The sequence below is a fragment of the Cebus imitator genome, unplaced genomic scaffold (assembly GCF_001604975.1).
Source record: "Cebus imitator isolate Cc_AM_T3 unplaced genomic scaffold, Cebus_imitator-1.0 Scaffold203, whole genome shotgun sequence".
Lineage (NCBI taxonomy): Eukaryota > Metazoa > Chordata > Mammalia > Primates > Cebidae > Cebus > Cebus imitator.
The window spans coordinates 2,945,537-2,964,297 of NW_016107518.1; the positions used below are offsets into that span (position 1 = coordinate 2,945,537).

Here is an 18,761-nt window from a genome sequence, read left to right on the forward strand (position 1 = left end):
AGCCTCTCAAGTAGCTGGGACTGTAGGTGTGAGCCACCACACCTGGCTAAGTTTTCTATTTTTTGTAGAGATGGCGTTTCACCGTGTTGCCCAGGCTTGTCTTGAACTCTTGGGCTCAAGTGATCTACCTGCGTTGGTCTCCCAAACTGTTGGGATTACTGGCTTATGCCACTGTTTGCATGATTTAAATAGCAGAAAGAGTCTGCTGTGGTTTTTCAGTTTCCCTTGCTCATACAGAAAGATAACAATCACTTCATGTGGATATAGTGTTGACTATGTGCCATGCACTCTTCTAAGCACTTATATTTTATTAGTAGTAGAGATGAAGTCTCTCTAAGTTGCCCAAATGGTCTTGAACTACAGAACTCAAGTGATCTGCCTGCTTTGGCCTCTCAAAGTGCTGGGATTATAGGCATCTGCCACCACACCCAGCCACCATTTTATATTTATTTGTTTCCTATAGTTTTGTAGAACTCGTTTATTAGTCCAAATTGATTTTTTTTATTCCATAGGATTTTCTGCATACAAGATTGTCATGTTGAATAAAAATACTTCTTTTTTGCCAGTGTATCTTACCTATATTAAATGTTTGCATGTATGTTATAAAAATTGATAGCCTTATACTTACAGAACTTAACATGTTTAGCATGTGATTTGAAGAACATTACATTTTTTAAATATTGGTAATTCTTAAGGAAGCAATTTGTCTTCCTTGATACTCATTGTATTTATAACATTAATTCTCAGTGTGTTAATACTCACTGTATTTATTACATATCAGACATATATTTATTGCTAAAAATGTTGCATCAAAATAAGAAATGAACTTGTAGAGTCATAAAAAACAAGATCATGTCTTTTGTGGGAACATGGATGGAGCTGGAAGCCATTGTCCTTAGCAGACTAATGCAGGAACACAAACTGCATGTTCTCACTTTTAAGTGGCACCTAAATGATACAACTTACGAACATAAAGAAGGAAAAAAACAGACAGTGAGGTCTAGTTCCAGATGGAGGGTGGGAGGAGGGAGAGGAGCAGAAAAAGTAACTGTTGGGTACTGGGCTTAATACCTGGGTGAAATAATCTGTCCAACGAACCCCCATTACATGAGTTTACCTTTATAACAAACCTTCATGTGTACCCCCCGAACCTAAAAATTAAAAAAATGAACTTGTACACTTCTAGGCGTTCAGTCCAGTCACCCTTGTATTTCCTGAAGTTAATGTTTCAATGAAAGAAGAAATAAAATATTTCATTATTAAATTTTCTGATTGGGTGCATTGTTAACTAATGTCAGTGACAGTTATGAGACTTGGTTCATATAACTGTTTAGATGTTTCTGAAATATTTAGCAAATATTCGTTATTAAATTTCATTTGTCTTTACAAAAATTGTTTCATGTTTTGTTTTTCTTAGCACTGATTTGAAATTTTCTGTTTCTTAAATTTTAGGTATAAGCCGGAAAAATCCCAGAACACCTCTTTCTGATCTCCAGGGCATGAATGCTATAAATGAAAAAAACCAACAGTAAGTATACTTGGTTTATGTTTTCAAGGAAGCATAGAAGAAATAACTAGCATTCTGGTTGATATTTTTGTGACTTTAGAAGTATGAAATAATTCAGGCTTGTTTAGTTTCTTATTTCTTAAATCCTTTATAAGTGATAGAATAACACGTTAATAGGTTAAAGTTAACAAAATTTGTCTACATTTGCTTCTGGTAAAATGGCTTTACAATTTTGAAAAAGTTTCTTCAGAATAATTTAAAATGAGCTCATATATTTTAATTGCTGAGACCCTTCTTGCATTTTATGTCTTTTACAAAATTTAAGGGTTATTCTGCTGCTTTCTGTGGAGAAATCTTATTGGGAAGTAATAATTGAATAGTTTGATTTACATCAAACCATCCAATACATTTTTTGGGTGAGTGCGATTACCAAAGCTTACCTTTTACTATTTTCAATGAAGAATTCTTGAGAACAATATGACAGTAACAAATATAAATAATTTATGAGTTCATAAAGTCTTTGTTTTTTATGTGTACTATTTAATAAATATTGTAATTTATATGAGGAGAAGAACATTGTTTCTAGAATGCGATCTCTGCAGTTGAAACATCATAAAAAATATTGAGCTTTCTAGTACTCTGGTAATGAGGATGGTCTGTTGTTAAAATGAAGGTATAACTTCACTGATCATTTTTTCCAATTGAGTTACTATGTCTTTCTAATATAGTCACTTGTCTGCTCAGTAACTTTTTCATGCGTCTTTATTGCTTATTAAAAGTCTGGGTTCACTAACTTCATGTGCAAGAGCTGTCACAGCCCAAGTATCTAGCCATAAATATATTCACTTTGAATACCACAAATTAAACTATTTGCTATTTTATATTATATGTCCTTTGTTTTCTTAACAGTAATACTTGGCCAATGATGATATCCATATTTGTATGTTAAATTTTAACCAAAACCAAATTAGATAATCTTGACCTGTATACCTTCAGTTCTGTCTGTTGGCATTATTCTCACCTTGGTCATCAGATAGGTACCCAATTTTCTTGATTATATAAAAAAGAAACCGTGATGTGCCTCATTTCACAAAGCAGCTGAATGGTTTTAAGTTTCCTAATTTCTAGTTTGTGCTTCTTTCTTTGTACTTTCCATTTTGGATACCTGAAGTGGTCTATATGGGTTTCTGCTTTTATATATCATTTGAGGATAGTCCCAATATATTGGTTTAAAGTTGATTGACTTGATCTGGTAATTGCCTTAAGCAGTTACTTGAATAGAGGCACTCAATGAATGATAAACTAATATTGTAAAGATAGATATATAAGGCAGGGCATGGTGACTATGCCTGAAATCTCAGTGCTTTGGGAGGCTGAGGCAGGTTGCTTGAGGTCAGGAATTTAAGACAAGCCTTTGCAACATAGTGTGAACTTGTCTCTACCAAAAACAAAGAAAATTAGCTGGATGTGGTGGCTCATGCTTCTACTGTAAAACGCTTCAGGGAGCAATTGCTAACACACTTGAAACAAATAAAAAAGTTAGAAAGGCTCAGCAAAGAAATAGAAGATACAAAGAAGAACCAAATGGGTGGATGTAGTGGGTCCCATCCATTGGACCACTTCGGGTATCCAAAATTGAAAGTATAAAGAAAGAAGCATAAACTAGAAATTAGGAGACTTAAAACCATTAAACTTCAACTTGTTCTGTTCTACTAAATCTTTTGTTACATCTTCACTCACTTTTAAACTTACTGCCCCTATCCTTTGGCTAGTCTTCTTTCCCACTCTTTCATTCTTTTCTTTTGAATGCAATAGAAAAAAGATTTGTGACATTTGTGAATGTTACAGGAAAAAGCCAGATAACAGGTTTAACAAGAGTTCCTCTAGATTGCATTTATTGCGTTGGTGAATTTATCATAGACATATTTTGGAGACATGGTAGAGAAGAGGGAGAAAGTAGAATAATGAGTATTTATAAAATCAGATCAAACATGAAATCATTAGTTTATAACTGTCAAGTGAATCCTTTGAGACCTTCCTGTGGAATTTTTCTCATAAGTGGCTTCTAGACTGGGTATGGTGGCTCACACCTGTAATCCTAGCACTTTGAGAGGCTGAAGCAGGCGGACCACTTGAGACCAGGAGTTAGACCAGCTTGGCCAATATGGTGAAACGCCGTCTCCACTAAAAATATAAAAATTAGCCAGGCATGGTGGGCGCACATTTGTAATCCCAGCTACTCGGGAGGCTGAGGCAGGTCACTTGAACCCTGGAAGTGTAGGTACAGTGAGTTGGTATCACGCCACTGCACTCCATCCTGGACAACAAAGTGAGACTCTGCCTCAAAAAAAAAAAGATATTTATTTAGCCTTACTAAGCAGCACCCATGGAGTGGTACCAGTTATCTGAGCCATTCCAGAGTTTTAAATGAGAATCCACTGGTATCTTGTTTTAGTCCCTCTCCCCATACCCTTGGTCTGTACACACACAAATGTACAAATATTCTGGATCACATGGATATATATACCCCCCTCTGATTTTCATATATATATATAAACTTAGACTTCAATCTCTTCTCATCTAAATCCTTTATTACATCTTCACTCACTTTTATATTTACTGCCCCTGTGCTTTGCATAATCTTCTTTCCCACTCTTTGTCTTAGAAATTTATTAATACAACTTTTTTACATGCCATTTTAAGAGTATTTCAGCTAGAAGCTGAAGTAGACCATTGAGTATTATTGGGAAGTAATACTGGGAGGTTAATATCCCGTGGAGGCTTCATCTGGGTTTCCTTTAAGCAGAGACCAAGTAGTTTTAGTTTAAGAATGTAGCTGATTTAATGATGGCAGCAATAAACACTGGAGACTACTAGGGGTGGGAGGGAGGAGGAAAGGGTTGAAAAACTAACCATTGAGTATTATGTTTACTGCCTGTTTGACAGGATCAATCATAGCCCAAACGTAAGCGTTACACAATATATCCATGTAACAAACCTCCACATGAACCCCCTGAATCTAAAATAAAAGTTGAAATTTTATTTTAGAAAGAGAGTGTAGCTTATTTAAGAATGTAATCCTAGGGAGCAGGATGAGGGATATGGAAATTGAAAAGGGAACGTTGGAGAACCCATGTAAAAATGCATCGTTGAGTTGGGTACTAGTTGTACTACCCTGTGGGACCAACTGAAAAGCCTTATGATTTGTGTCTAAGGACCATCTATCTGTCTTGGGGAAGAAAGGGGGAAGGATTTATCCATTGCCCCAAGGTTTGCCTGCCCCGTATGGTTTCGTTATGTGTAAGTGTGGAGTAGAAGCTTGCATTAAACAAAGAGACAAGTGTCTAGAGCCTAAAACTGGTGCAGTTAGTAGCATCTGTTTAGAACCGAACAAAATGTGGTGAAAGTAGTCACAGCACTGTTTGCCAACAGTAGTTGTTAGAATAAGAGATGAAACTAAGTGGATTTGAAATGATGCACAGTTTTGTCTAAAATACATGTTTAATGGGAAGCTCTTGTTCACTCTTTTATTTATACATTAATTCAGCTTTTGATACATTAATGTAGGGAATATACAAAACATAAATTTACATTAGTTAGTATTCTAACAAGATGAACCTTCCACCCAAGTTTAGAACCAGGAGATTACTGCTGCAGGCACATTCATTTTACCTTCTGATCATTCCCCTTCCTCTGTCCCGACAGGTAACTGCTATCCAGAATTTTATGTTTATAATTCCTTTGCTTAAAAAAATTGTTGTACAATGTGTGTTGTTTTCTCACCAGTAAATTGTCCTGCTTTTTTTTTTGTTTTTGTGCATTACAGAAATACTAATGGATAGTATGTGATCTTCTATGACTTTGTTTTCCTTCAACAAGATACATCTAAGATAGATCCATGTTGTTGCATGTAGTTGTTCTTTCAGGTGCTGTATAAAATTGGATTATATTAGGAAGAATGAGAAGTTACTATTTAATGGATACAGGGGTTCAATTGAGAAAAATTTCAAGAGATAGTGTTGATGGTTTCATAAAAGTATAAATGTATGTAATGCCACTGATTTAAACAATTCAAAATTGTTAAAACAGTAATTTTATGTTACGTACTTTTTGTCACAAGATAGAAAGGATGGTACAAAGGAAATTTTATGGTATTGGGGTGAACAGGGAGAGTTTATTGTTTAATGAGTATAGTTGTTCGGTCTGAGATAATGGAAAAGTTATGGAAATGGATGGTGAGAATGTTTGTACAACAGTGTAAATGCACTTAATGCCACTAAATTGTACACTTAAGATTGTTTAAATGATAGATTTTATTTTATATGTGTTTTTTACCACAATAAAAAAACAATTACATGGCATTAATATACCACAATTAATTTGTTCATTCTCCTGCCAGGGGTTATGTATGTGGTTACCAGATTTTTCAACTATGACAAATGGGGCTGCTTTAAACATAATAATACAGTTTTCTAGTCCACCTGTTATTAAATCTCTAGGTTACACACTTAGTTGTGGAATTGCTAGTTCAATAGGATGTGGGCATGTTAGTTTTATAAAATGATGCAAAATTATTTTCCAAAGTGGTTATACCAGTGTTGTATACCCATATTTCTTCTTCATTTTTTTTTGCCTTTTTAAGAGACTTTTATTTGAGTCATTCTTACAAAGATAGTTGCAATATGAAAGTCATTTGTTTGATAGAAATATCAAGCTGTCTCGTCAAACACACTGAACCCATATTTCTTTTGAAAAAATACTGTATAAATTTTATGTAGTTTCATTTCAATTACGTGTTACAAATATTTTCTCTGCATTTATAGCTTATATTTTCATTTTAATGATAACTTTTGATCAACATAAATTCCTACATTTAATATAATTAAACATATTAGTTTATTTCTGTGATTTGTCTGCTTTATAACTTAAGAAATTTTCCTCTGGTCCCAAGTCATGAATTTATCCAGGTTTTCCTCTAAAATTTTCTGTGTGCTTATCAGTAGTTCATCTCAGGCTGTTCTTCACAGTTGTCTCTCTGATGACATAAAGACACATCGAATCAATTTTATCTTTTTGTAGAAATCTCTCCTTGCATTTTTTGGACTGTACCAACCTGGAAGGTTTTTTTTCTAGGTCTGCCGCACAGCTGTCACGTTGGTATTGTTCTTTACTTTTGTATTGAGGATGCCTGTTACCATTCTTCTCTTTTGCATCAGCTATTTTCTATACTGTTTCTTCCTTTTTTAGTTCTACTTGGTTATTCTTATAGAGCATATTTTCCACTAGCTACATGAGAAACCCTGTATAGGAAGAAAATGTTTGGATTCTTTGTATATCTTAACATGTGTTTGTTCTGCCCTCACACAGATTAATAATTTGATTACATACAGAACTCTTGACTGCAAATAGTTTTTTTTTCAAAAAATTGAATCCATTGTTACACTGCATGTTAGTTCCAGCATCTCTGATTCCTCAGCCCTTGTTTTATTTGGCTTCAGCGAGATGTCATTTGCGTACTACAAAATTTCACCTATAAGATTCAGTGGGGTTTTGGTCTGTTTACAGAGTTGTGCAACCATCCTGTGATCTAATTTAGATAATTTAAATCACTCTAAAAAGAAACTTTCTGCCCTTTAGTTTCTTTCTATTCCTCCTGCCCTTACCAGCTGTAGGAAACCATGATTTTTCCTTTTGTCTTTATAGATTTGCCTATTCTGAAAACTTTATATAAACGGAGTCTTAAAATTTGCAAGGATCATTCATGTTGTAGCATGTACCAGTATTTTCTTTCTTTTTATGGCACACATTCTATTATATGGATTATTTTGTTTATTCACTCATTAGTTGACAGCACTTGGATTGTTTCCATATTTTGGCTATTATGGATAATGTTGCTGTGAACATTTGCATACAATTTTTTTTGTGGACATATTTTCTGTTTTGGGGGCTATATACCTAGGAATGAAATTGCTGGGTCATATGGTAACTCTGTGTTCAACATTTTGAGAAATTGCCAAACGGTTTTCCAAAGTGGCTGTAACATTTTACATTCCACTGGTAACAGGTATGGGCTCCAGTTTCTCCATATCCTTGCCAACATTTGTTATTATCTATCTTTTTTATTATAACTATTTTAGTATGGAGTGTGAAGTGGTAACTCGTGTTTTTTATTTGCATTTTCCTAATGCGTAGTGATGATCAGCATCTTTTCACATACATATTGACTATTTGTGCAGGCATACCTTGGAGATAAGTTGGATTCAGTTCCAGACCACCACATTAAAACAAATTCTCAGTAAAACAAATCACACAAATTTTTTGGTTCCCCAGTGCATATAAAAGTTGTGTTTACACTATACTGTAGTCTGTCAATTGTGCAGTACTATTGTTTAAAAAATACATGCACATCTTAATTTAAAAAATATTGCTTAAAAAAAAAAAAGCTGAGCCTTCAGTGAGTCATAATATTTTTGCTGGTAGAGGCTCTTTCTTTGATGTTGATGGCTGCTGACTGATTAGAGTGGTGGATGCTGCAAATTGGAGTGGCTATGGCAGTTTCTTAAAATAAGACAATGAAATTTGCTACAGTTGCCTCTCCTTTCAGGAAAGATTTCTCTGTAGCAGGCAATGCTGTTTGATAGTGTTTTATCCACAGTGGCACTCCAGAACTGGAGTCAGTCCTCAAACCCTGTCACTGCTTTATCAACTCAATTTATGTAATGCTTTGAATCCTCTATTGTCTTTTCTTTTTTTAAAAGAATTTTTTCCTCAACAGTCCCTACCACAGAATATGTTGTCATTTCAACAATTTTCACAGCATCTTAACCAGTAATGTATTTTACTACTGCATTTTTTCCTCTTCCTCCTTCCCTCCGTCCCTCCCCTCCTTTCTGCCTTCCCTTTTTTCTCCCTCCCTCACTTCCTTCCTTTCTTCCTTCCTCTCTCTTCTCTCTCTTTTTTTTCTGTTTTCTTTTCTTCTAAAGCCAAGGTACCACTCATTTTTTAATGAGAAAAATATAAATGCACATACAAACCATCTTAAGCACAATACTAGTCCTCCATTTTGGAAGACACATTATCTTAGGGATAATGATTCACCGACTTTTTTAATGGTTTAGCACAAAATAATGAAAATACAAGAGTTTCTAAATAGTTTATTGATTATATGCCAGTTATATATATTGAATAAATTCTCTAAGCAAATGCAAGCTGAGATTTATAAATATGGACAAATGTGAAATTATTGTAAGTAGGTATCTCCTGCTACTATTTCTTTTAAAAAAATTTTAGTTCACTCATAATAATTATACATATTATAGGGTACAGTGTGATGTTTTGATACCTTTATACTTGTGTAATGATCAAATCAAGTAATTACCATGTTCATCATCTCAAATATTTATCTTTTTTTGTGGTGGGAATATTCAAAAATTTCTCTTCTAGCTATTTTCAGATATGTAATACCTTATTGTTAACTACAATCACTCCATTGTATAATAGAAGACTAGAACTTATTCCTCTTGTCTTACCCTAACTTCGTATCCACTGACCAACCTCTTCCCTTACTGCACCCCCTACCTCATTACCCTTTCCGGTCTCTGGTAATCACTGCTCTGTTCAGTACTTCTGCGAGTGCAGCTTATTTAGATGCCACATATGAATGGGATCATGAAGTGTTTGTCTTTCTGTGTCTGGCTTATTCCAGTTAACATAATGTCCTCTATGTTTGTCCATGTTGTCCAAATGATAGGATTTTATTCTTTTTTTTAATGGCTGAATAGTATTCCATTGTGTATATACCACATCCATTCATTTGTTGTTGGATACTGCTACTTTACCTGGAGAGCCCTCCATTAATTATTATGTTACAGTCACTGATAATTTTATCTGTTTTGTTCATTCCTATATCTGCAGTGTCTAGAAAATCTCATAGGACTTAGTAAGTGTAGTTGATGTGTGAGTAATGAGTGTGTATGTGTGAATAAGAACTTTCAGGAGAAAATTAGATATTCCATAGGATGGGGTAGTCTATTAGGATTACAGATTCCTACAGTAGCATTTGAAAATTCTAAAATCTAACAAAGAGGGAAGATACTGTAACCCATTATATTAGTTACTAGTTGTTGAATGATAATATTTTTAAACATGTCAGCTACTTGATGTGCTCATCTACATGCACATTTGTATGCAAATATGACAGAATTCATAGAAATTTATTCTGAATGAGACAAAGGTTAGTCCCAGTTGATTGATAGTCATTTGAATAAAATCATTTTTTGTTGGTATAGCATTTTTTAAAAATTTTAACTTTAGTATTTAAAGTTTTATTTTACTTATTTAAGCAATATAGTGTTAATTAGAGATGTCTTGATTAAAGCAAATTATATTTTTTACAGTGATACATTTGATATTGCCTGGAATGGCAGAACTGGGATTCACCAGAGCAGACTATCAAGTAGCACCTCCTTACTTGATAAAGATGGAATATTTGCTAATTCAACTAGCAGCAAACTCCTGGAGAGAGCCCATGGAATTCTCACGTCAGTACTGTTCAGTAATGTGATTTTTGTTTTATGTCTGGCTTAAAATTCCTGGCAGAAAAAATGAATAAGGGAGATAGTGAAGTGTTATTTTCATCGGCAGAATTTTGACTGAAAGAAGACTCAAAGGTATTTAGGTAGTATTTACAGCCATGAATCTCACATGATATAAAGCTTGTGTTTTGTTGATTTTTTTTCTCCCCCATATTACCAGGAGAATCATGACTGAATATATTTATTATGGAGATGATAATAAAGGTCTTATTGTTCTAGACAGGCCCTACCTTCAGAGAAAGAAAAAACTGTTAACTCTTGTTAGAATTCCCAATTTTTACTACAGTTATCCTTTAATTCTATCAGTCCTAACAAATTAGACAAGAAATTTTCCTATAAGTGGTGAATGGTTGAGTGATATATAACACTTATCCAAGCTTTCCATTTCTTGTTAACTGATTATAGAGCTGGTTTGAAGACATAATTGTAACCATGCTTTACCATGCTTCATAGAGAACCCATCTTGCCAAAAAAGAAAAGGGAGAAAAAATTAGCCAGGTGTGGTGTGCATGCATGTAGTTCCAGCTACTCAGGAGACTGAGGAAGGAGGATCAGTTGAACCAAGGAAGTTGAGGCTCCAGTGAGCCATGATCTTGCCACTGCACTTCAGCCTGGGTGACAGATTAAGATCCTGTCTCTGAGGGGAAAAAAAGGAAAAAAAGTTATTAGCATTAACATATTTTAAATATTTCCCAAGCATATTGTTTGATCACTAGCTAGAGGTATGACTGAATTGGATTCCTTAATCCTTTTCTGAATCACTGCTTAGTGTTAATATGATCTATTTATGTAGGTCTTGCTCTACCCCAGAGATACACGTTAACTCATTTAATCCTCATAACAACTTTTAAGTTATAGACAGTATTATCATCCTCATTTTACATTATTACATAACGAAAAGTTAAAGAGGTTAAAAATTATACCTTAGTAGGTAGTAGACCATAGATTGTTGTGCAAGTCTTTCTAACTTCCCAGCTCATATTCATAAATGTTGGGCTTTATTCCGTCTTTCTGAGGTTATAAAAAAAGCTAAAAATCGGGGCCTCGGTGGCTCATGCCAGTTGTCCTGGTACTTGAGGAGGAGAGGCTGTGCATTCGAGGTCAACCAACCTGGGCAACATAAGAACCTCTCATTCATTTAAAAAAAAAAAAAAAAAAAAAAAAAAAAGTGGGAAAGCGAAACAAAACTCTGAAAAAAAAAAAAAAAAATTTCTGCGTTACCAAAAAAGGTAAAAATAAAAAAGACTTGCCGGGCACGGTGGTTCAAGCCTGTAATCCCAGCACTTTGGGAGGCCGAGGCAGGTGGATCACGAGGTCAAGAGACCGAGACCATCCTGGTCAACATGGTGAAACCCCGTCTCTACTAAAAATACAAAAAAAAATTAGCTGGGCATGGTGGCGTGTGCCTGTAATCCCAGCGACTCAGGAGGCTGGGGCAGGAGAATTGCCTGAACCCGGGAGGCGGAGGTTGCGGTGAGCCGAGATCGCGCCATTGCACTCCAGCCTGGGTAACAAGAGCGAAACTCCGTCTCAAAAAAAAAATATATATATAAAAAAAATTAAAAAAGACTTGGCTTAAGTATGATATTGAGGTTTGAATAAGGAAAAAATGAGTGGAATAGAAGAATTTTTAATTATCAGAAATAGAAGATTATATTTTGGTGATAAGTCCGTTTTTTAAAAAATTTATGAAACTTAGGCATGTCATTTAGTCTTGAAATGATAGAAATAAGTTTTCTTTAGGCACAAGAAGCTACTAACAACTGAGGAAAATGAACCTGTAGCTTAGAATGTATAACTTGGTGTTACTAATCGTCAGGTGTAAATCTGTTGATATGACAAGGCAAGTATCTTTTACTTGTTTATTCTTTCTTCCCAATGTGCCTGCTTGGTTGAATTAGATAGTGTTTTCATATAGAGGACCTGCAGTGTTAGTAATGGGTATATAATATGTTGTTTTAGAAGAGACCTGGAAATCTTTGTTCTCTATAGTAGCTTTTGTTTTTTTGTTTTTTTGTTTTTGTTTTTTTTTTACAGTAGGTTTTTTTAATGCATGATTTATCTCTATAGGAGAAACAAAAATTTGAAATTCAAGCCTACCCTTCCAAAGGTGAGTACTGTGAAAACATTTTTTTTGTATTGGTATTCTGCTACACAATTATTTTTTATTACTCATACAATCTTTATACATCAAAAACAAATAACCTTATTTGTATTTAGTCTTGAAATGATAGTGATCGTGCACTTAGTTGAATCCATTTTAGAAATATCACTGTTATGAAATGCTAAGCCTAATGATTCAGGTAAATATTTATTTGTGATATTTACCATTTTCTAGTATTTTAGTAGCTTCTGAATATAAATGTAAATTTTTGTTTCGTTATTGTTTCTTTATATAAAGTCTTTTCGTTTTTCCTTGAACCAAATTAAGGTCAAATTGTGAATTGTACCTGATTTTAAACTAATTTCTGATTAGTGCTCACCTAATCCAATTACCTATAGTAAATGTTTGCCAGGTTTTTTCTGTAAAGGGATGTTGTCTTTTCAGGCTTATGGTTTCTGTTGTAACTAGTTGACTTTGCTGTTGTAGTACAAATACAGCTATAATTTGCATTCCAATAAAACTTTATTAATGGACACTGAAAATTGAATTATATATAATTTTTCAAATGCTATAAAATAATAACATTATTATTTTAACCCATATAAACCATATATAAATACTGGGCAGGATTTGGTGAACAGTACTTGCCCCATGTTGACATAGCTCTGGTTTTTTGTGTGTTTTTTTTTTTTTTTTTTTTTTTTTGTGGGGGGGGGTTTTTTTTTTTTTTTTTTTTTTTTTTTTTTTTTTTTTTTTTTTTTTGGCAGGGGGAGGGTTTTGTTTTGCTTTGTTTGTTTTATTAACGTTCATAGCAGCTTTATTTGTAATAGCCAAAAACTGGCAGCATCTCAGAGTTTCATCAACAGAAGAATAGATAAACACACTGTGGTATATCCATATAATAGAATACTTAACTCAGCAATAAAAAGTAATAAACTGTTGATACATGTAACAACATGAATGAGTCTCAAAATAATTACATGTAATAGTAGATACTGTATATAAATCTTAGAAAATATGAACTACAGTAACAGAGAACAAAGAGGTGGTTTTAATGACACAGACATTTCCAGGGACTGCACTTCCCTGGGTCAATGCAGGTAAGTAGTTAAAAAGCACACTCCCGGCTGGGCGCAGTGGCTCACGCCTGTAATCCCAGCACTTTGGGAGGCCAAGGTGGGTGGATCATGAGGTCAAGAGATTGAGACCATCCTGGCCAACGTGATGAAACCCTGTCTCTACTTAAAAATACAAAAATTAGCTGGGCATGGTGGCACACGCCTATAGTCCTAGTTACTTGGGAAGCTGAGGCAGGAGAATTGCTTGAACCCGGCAGGTGGTTTCAGTGAGCCGAGACCGTGCCACTGCAGTCCAGACTGACACCTGGTGACAGAGCAAGACTCAGTCTCACAAAAAAAAAAAAAAAAAAAAGAAAGAAAGAAAGAAAAAATTAAAAAAGAAGAAGAAGTAGCATGTAGCATGGCATGTGGAAAGAGCACGAGGTCTAGAGTCCACGAACCTGGCACTGAAATCCTGATTCCATTATACAACCTTAAGCAGAACATATTGTTAAAGTTATTACATTAAAGAGCTTTCATATAGGATTATTGTGGAGGATTAAATGAGATGATACATATGAAAACACTTTGAAGATTTTAAGTTGCTTTGTAAATTTTAATTATTATTCACTTGGGACAAGCATTTCCTTACAAGTAGTGGGAAATAAGAGTTCAACTGGTACTGTGGCTCAGCCAAATATAGATTTAATAGGATTTTTTTCCCACTAGATAGTTCTCCCATCTGTGGAACATACAAAAAGAAGCAATAAACTTTGGAAAGCAAGCCATTCATAAACCAGGAATCGCCTACATATGCACTGTGATTGAAAGCCTTCAAACTAGTAATGCCCATAAGGGGCAAGAACTTGGAAGGACTCCTATGTTGAACATTCTTCTTTCAATCTAGACCTATTAACTTGCACTATTAGTCATCAAGTAAATAAATCACAGATTCAAATTTATCTCTGTCAGGCTCCACAAATACCTGCTTGCATGCTAATAGTATCAAAGAAAATAGTAATTGTAATTTTAAAAACTCCATTAGTGGCTCTCAAAACGTGGTCCTGGATCAACAACATCAACAACACCCTGGAAACTTGTTAGTTTCCAAGTTCTTTTTTTCTTGAGACAGAGTCTTGCTTTGTCACCCAGGCTGGAGTGCAGTGGCATGATCTCAGCTGACTAAAACCTCTGCCTCCCAGGTTCAAGAGAGTCTCCTGCCTCAGCCTCCCAAGTTGCTAGGATTACAGACGCCCACCACCATGCCTGGCTAATTTTTGTATTTTTAGTAGAGATGGGGTTTCACCATGGTAGCCAGGATAGTCTTGATCTCCTGCCCTCAAGTGATCCACCTGCCCTGGCCTCCCACAGTACTGGGATTATAGGCGTGAGCCATGGCATCTGGCCAATTTCAGCATTCTTGAGCCCCATCCAGATCTACTGAATCAGAAACTCCGGAAATAAGGCCCAGCAAGCTATATTTTAACAAACCCTCTGGTGATTCTGATGCTCTGTAGAAGTCTGAGAACCACTACATTAGATTGAGAACAAAAATAGCAACATAGCATGGTGTTCTCATATGTAAATTATTAGGGATCTTAAATAGTTTTTAACATGATTTAGTATGGCTGAAATTTCAATATAATATCTACAATTAAAAAATCACAACTAGTGAATGCATGACCAAGACTGCATAGCTCTTTAACGTGTATCTGTAGGCTTGTTGTTTAACAAAGTTCATTTTTTCACCCTTAGTCTGAATAAATGAATGCCTTGGTCAAATCTAATTTCCTACAACGCTCAAGCGAGTCAAACACTGTCATAAAATTTGAGCATATTTTTATTTACTAAAGACTAATCAAGGTGAAAACTCTTACAATTAGTCTTGGTAGTAGAAATGTAAATTAAACTCAGTTCATTAATTTTTTTTTTTTTGAGACGGAGTTTCGCTCTTGTTACCCAGGCTGGAGTGCAATGGCGCAATCTCGGCTCACGGCAACCTCCGCCTCCTGGGTTCAGGCAATTCTCCTGCCTCAGCCTCCTGAGTAGCNAAAAAAAAAAAAAAAAAAAAAAAAAAAAAAAAAGCACACTCCCCAGTTAATTTCTGGAAGGGGTTTGTCTGTATACTTCTCTACCTGTTGTTTAAGAATTGGGCTCCTCTGGGCTGCATCTGGTAGCCAGTGGGGCAAACAAATGGTACACCCCTGGGATACTGACTATGAGTTCCAGTGTTTACTGAATTTTTTCATCTGGCTTGTTCCAGCAATAAAGCTAGAGCAGATTATCTCTGTAGATTATTTCTGGAAGGAATTTGTTTGTGCACTGATCACAGCAATGTGTGCGAAGGGACATAAGTTATAAAAAGATACAAAATGTAACCTCAAAAAGAAAAAATAGGAAGGGTGAGTAAAAGTGTAGTGTTTATGCATGCAATGAAAGTTTAGTTTTTATAAGCATAAAACTAAAGTTATAAGTATATGACTGGCTTTAGGTAAGCCTCAAGGTGACCACCTTTATTGGATACACAAAGTTAAAAGGATGGAAATCATACTGCTATAAAAAACAATAAATCACAAAGGAAAGACAGCAGTATTGGAAGAAAGGCTCTACAAAATAATAAAATAATGAACGAAGTGGCAATAGTAAATTTCAATAACTGGTTTGAATGTAAATGGATTAAAATTTTCAATTAAAAGACACGAAGTGCCTGAATGCATTAAAAAAAGAGAGACTTGAGCCAGGCATGGTGGCTCACACTTGTAATCCCAGCATTTTGGGAGGCCGAGGTGGGTAGATTACGAGGTCAAGAGATAGAGACCATCCTGATCAACATGGTGAAAACCTGTCTCTACTAAAAAATACAAAAGTTAGCTGGGCATGGGGGTGCGCACTTGTAGTCCCAGTTACTCGGGAGGTTGAGGTGGAAGAATCACTTGAACCGGGAGGTGGAGGTTGCAGTGAGCTGAGATTGAGCCACTGCACTCCAGCCTAGTGTCAGAGCGAGACTCTGTCTCAAAAAAAAAAAAAAAAAAAAAAAGACTCATCTATATGCTACCTGCAAGAGACTCACTTTAGCTTTAAGGATGTACAAACTGAACATTAAGGGCTGGAAAAAGATAATCCTATGCAAATAAAAACTTAAAGAGAGCAACAGTAGTTATCCTTGTAACAGACAAAATAAACTTTAAGTCAAAAACTGTAAACGAGATAAAGGAGGTCAATATGTAATGATAAAAAGGGGTCTGATCATCCAAAGGATGTAACAATTTTAAATATATATGCACCCAACATTGTAGCATCTAAATGTATAAAGCAAATGTTGAGACATCTGAAAAGAGAGATAAACTACAATACAGTAATCCTAGAGGATTTCAGTACCCAACTTTGAACAATGAACAGACCATACACACCAAAAATCAATAAGGAAACACTGGATTTGAAGAGAACAGTGGACCAAATGCATTTAATAGACATCTACAGAACATTTCAATCAACAGCATCAGAATACACATTCATCTGAAGTATGAAAGGGACATTCTTCGGGATAGATCATATGTTCATAAAACAAGTCTTAACACTGAAATCATATCAGGTATCTTTCCTGACCAATTGTGGTATGAAACTAAGAATAAATAATAGAATAAAGCATGGAAAATTCATGAATGTGGAAATCCAAACAATATTCTCTTGAACAACTTAATTTGATGCACTTACAATAGCAAATAAAAAGTTGAAAGGGAAATTAAAAAACATCTTGAGACAAATGAAAATGGAATCACAACATACCAAAACTTACAGAATGCAACAGAAGCAGTTCTTAGAGGGATTTCATAAGAACATATGCCCACATAAAGAAGATGATGTGGTGGTGGTGCCTGTAGTCCTAGCTACACAGAAGGCTGAGGAGGAAGTATCACTTCAGCCCAGGAGTTTGAGACTGCAGTGAGCTATGTTCTTTCACTGTACTCCAGCCTGGGTGATAGGGTAAGACCCTATGAATTACACACACACACACACACACACACACACACACACAAGAATACATCAGTGTAATTTTAAAAGTGAAAAAAAATCTCAAATAACATAATGCTATACCTCAAGGAACAAAAGTAGTAGTACAAAGTAAACCCAAAGTTAGAAGAAGAAAGGAAATAACAAAGATCAGTGCAGAAATAAATAGAGCTATAAAAACAATAGAAAAGATTACTGAAGCTAAGAGTTTGGGTTTTTTAAGGATAAACAAAATAAGAGAGAATAAAATAAAAAATGAGAGATACCACAGAAATGAAAAACAGAAGAGACTGTTATATGAGAACTTATATGCTAACAAATTGGATAACCTAGGAGAAATGGATAAAGTTCCAAGAAACATAACTCACCAAGACTGAGTCATGAAGAAACCAGAAATGTGATCAATAATAAGGAAATTGGATCAGCAATAAATTTTTTTTTTTTTTTTTTTTTTAGACGGAGTGCCTGTCACCCAGGCTGGAGTGCAGTGGTTCAGTCTTGGCTCGCTGCAACCTTCGTCTCTCGGGTTCAAGCAATTCTCCTGCCTCAGCCTCCTAAGTATTTGGGATTACAGGTGTGTGCCACCATGCCTGGCTGATTTTTGTATTTTCAGTAGAGTCGGGGTTTGACCATGTTGACCACGCTAGTCACGAATTCTTGAGCTCAAGTGATCTGCCTGCCTTGGCCTCTCAAAGTGCATGGGTTACAGGCATGAGCCATTGTGCCCGGCCAGCAATAAAAATTCTTTCAAAAAAGAATAGCCCAGTACGAGATAGTTTCACAATGCAGCGCTACCAAACGTTTAAAGAATAATTAATCCCAGTTCTTCTCAAACTCTTTCAAAAAATTAAACTGGAGAAAATACCTCAAGCTCATTTTATAAGGTTAGCATTATCCTGATACCGTACGAAAATACTACAAGAAAATTAGTTTGGGTACTATGGAGAACACTTTGGAGATTTCTCAAAGAACACAATGAGACCCTGCATGTTTTTGGTTGTTTGTTTAAGTGCAGAGGGCCAGACAGTGGTTCATGTCTGTAAATCCAGCACTTTGGGAGCCCTAGGCAGGAGGACTGCTTGAGCTCAGAAGTTCAAGGCAGTGTCATTCATTTCATAAAGTCACCCCAGGTTCACACTTCTGTCGAGGCATTCGTAAAAGAATTAAGATCACCTATGAATAACTAAGATCACATATGAATAATTAACTACTACAGTTATATTTCTAGTTACTTTCTTCTTTGTTATTTGTATGGAAATAGGCTGAGGCCTTTTGCTCCTGCCTTGGCACTTACAGGATCTCCCCCCTACATCCAACACTCCGCTTTCAGCAATGGATAGAACAATAAGACAAAATCAGCAAAGAACAGTGAAGTTAAACTGCACTTTAGGTAAATGAACCCAGCAGACATTTACAAAACATTCTACCCAGGATTTGTAGAATACATATTTTTAATTTTTTTTCTATTTTCTTTTCTTTTCTTTTTT

At 35.2% G+C, this 18,761-nt stretch overlaps 1 protein-coding gene across 8 annotated transcripts in view; it reads left to right on the forward strand.

The window, feature by feature from the left end:
* The window catches only part of MYO9A (myosin IXA), a 279,254-nt gene that overhangs the window by 161,509 nt on the left and 98,984 nt on the right, over positions 1 to 18,761 (forward strand). For all 8 annotated transcript variants that reach the window (XM_017548134.2, XM_017548127.2, XM_017548128.2 and 5 more), the window contains 3 exons: positions 1,453 to 1,528; positions 9,904 to 10,047; positions 12,172 to 12,211. In XM_017548134.2, coding sequence (XP_017403623.1) covers positions 1,453 to 1,528; positions 9,904 to 10,047; positions 12,172 to 12,211 — 260 coding nt within the window. The remainder of the gene's footprint in view (positions 1 to 1,452; positions 1,529 to 9,903; positions 10,048 to 12,171; positions 12,212 to 18,761) is intronic.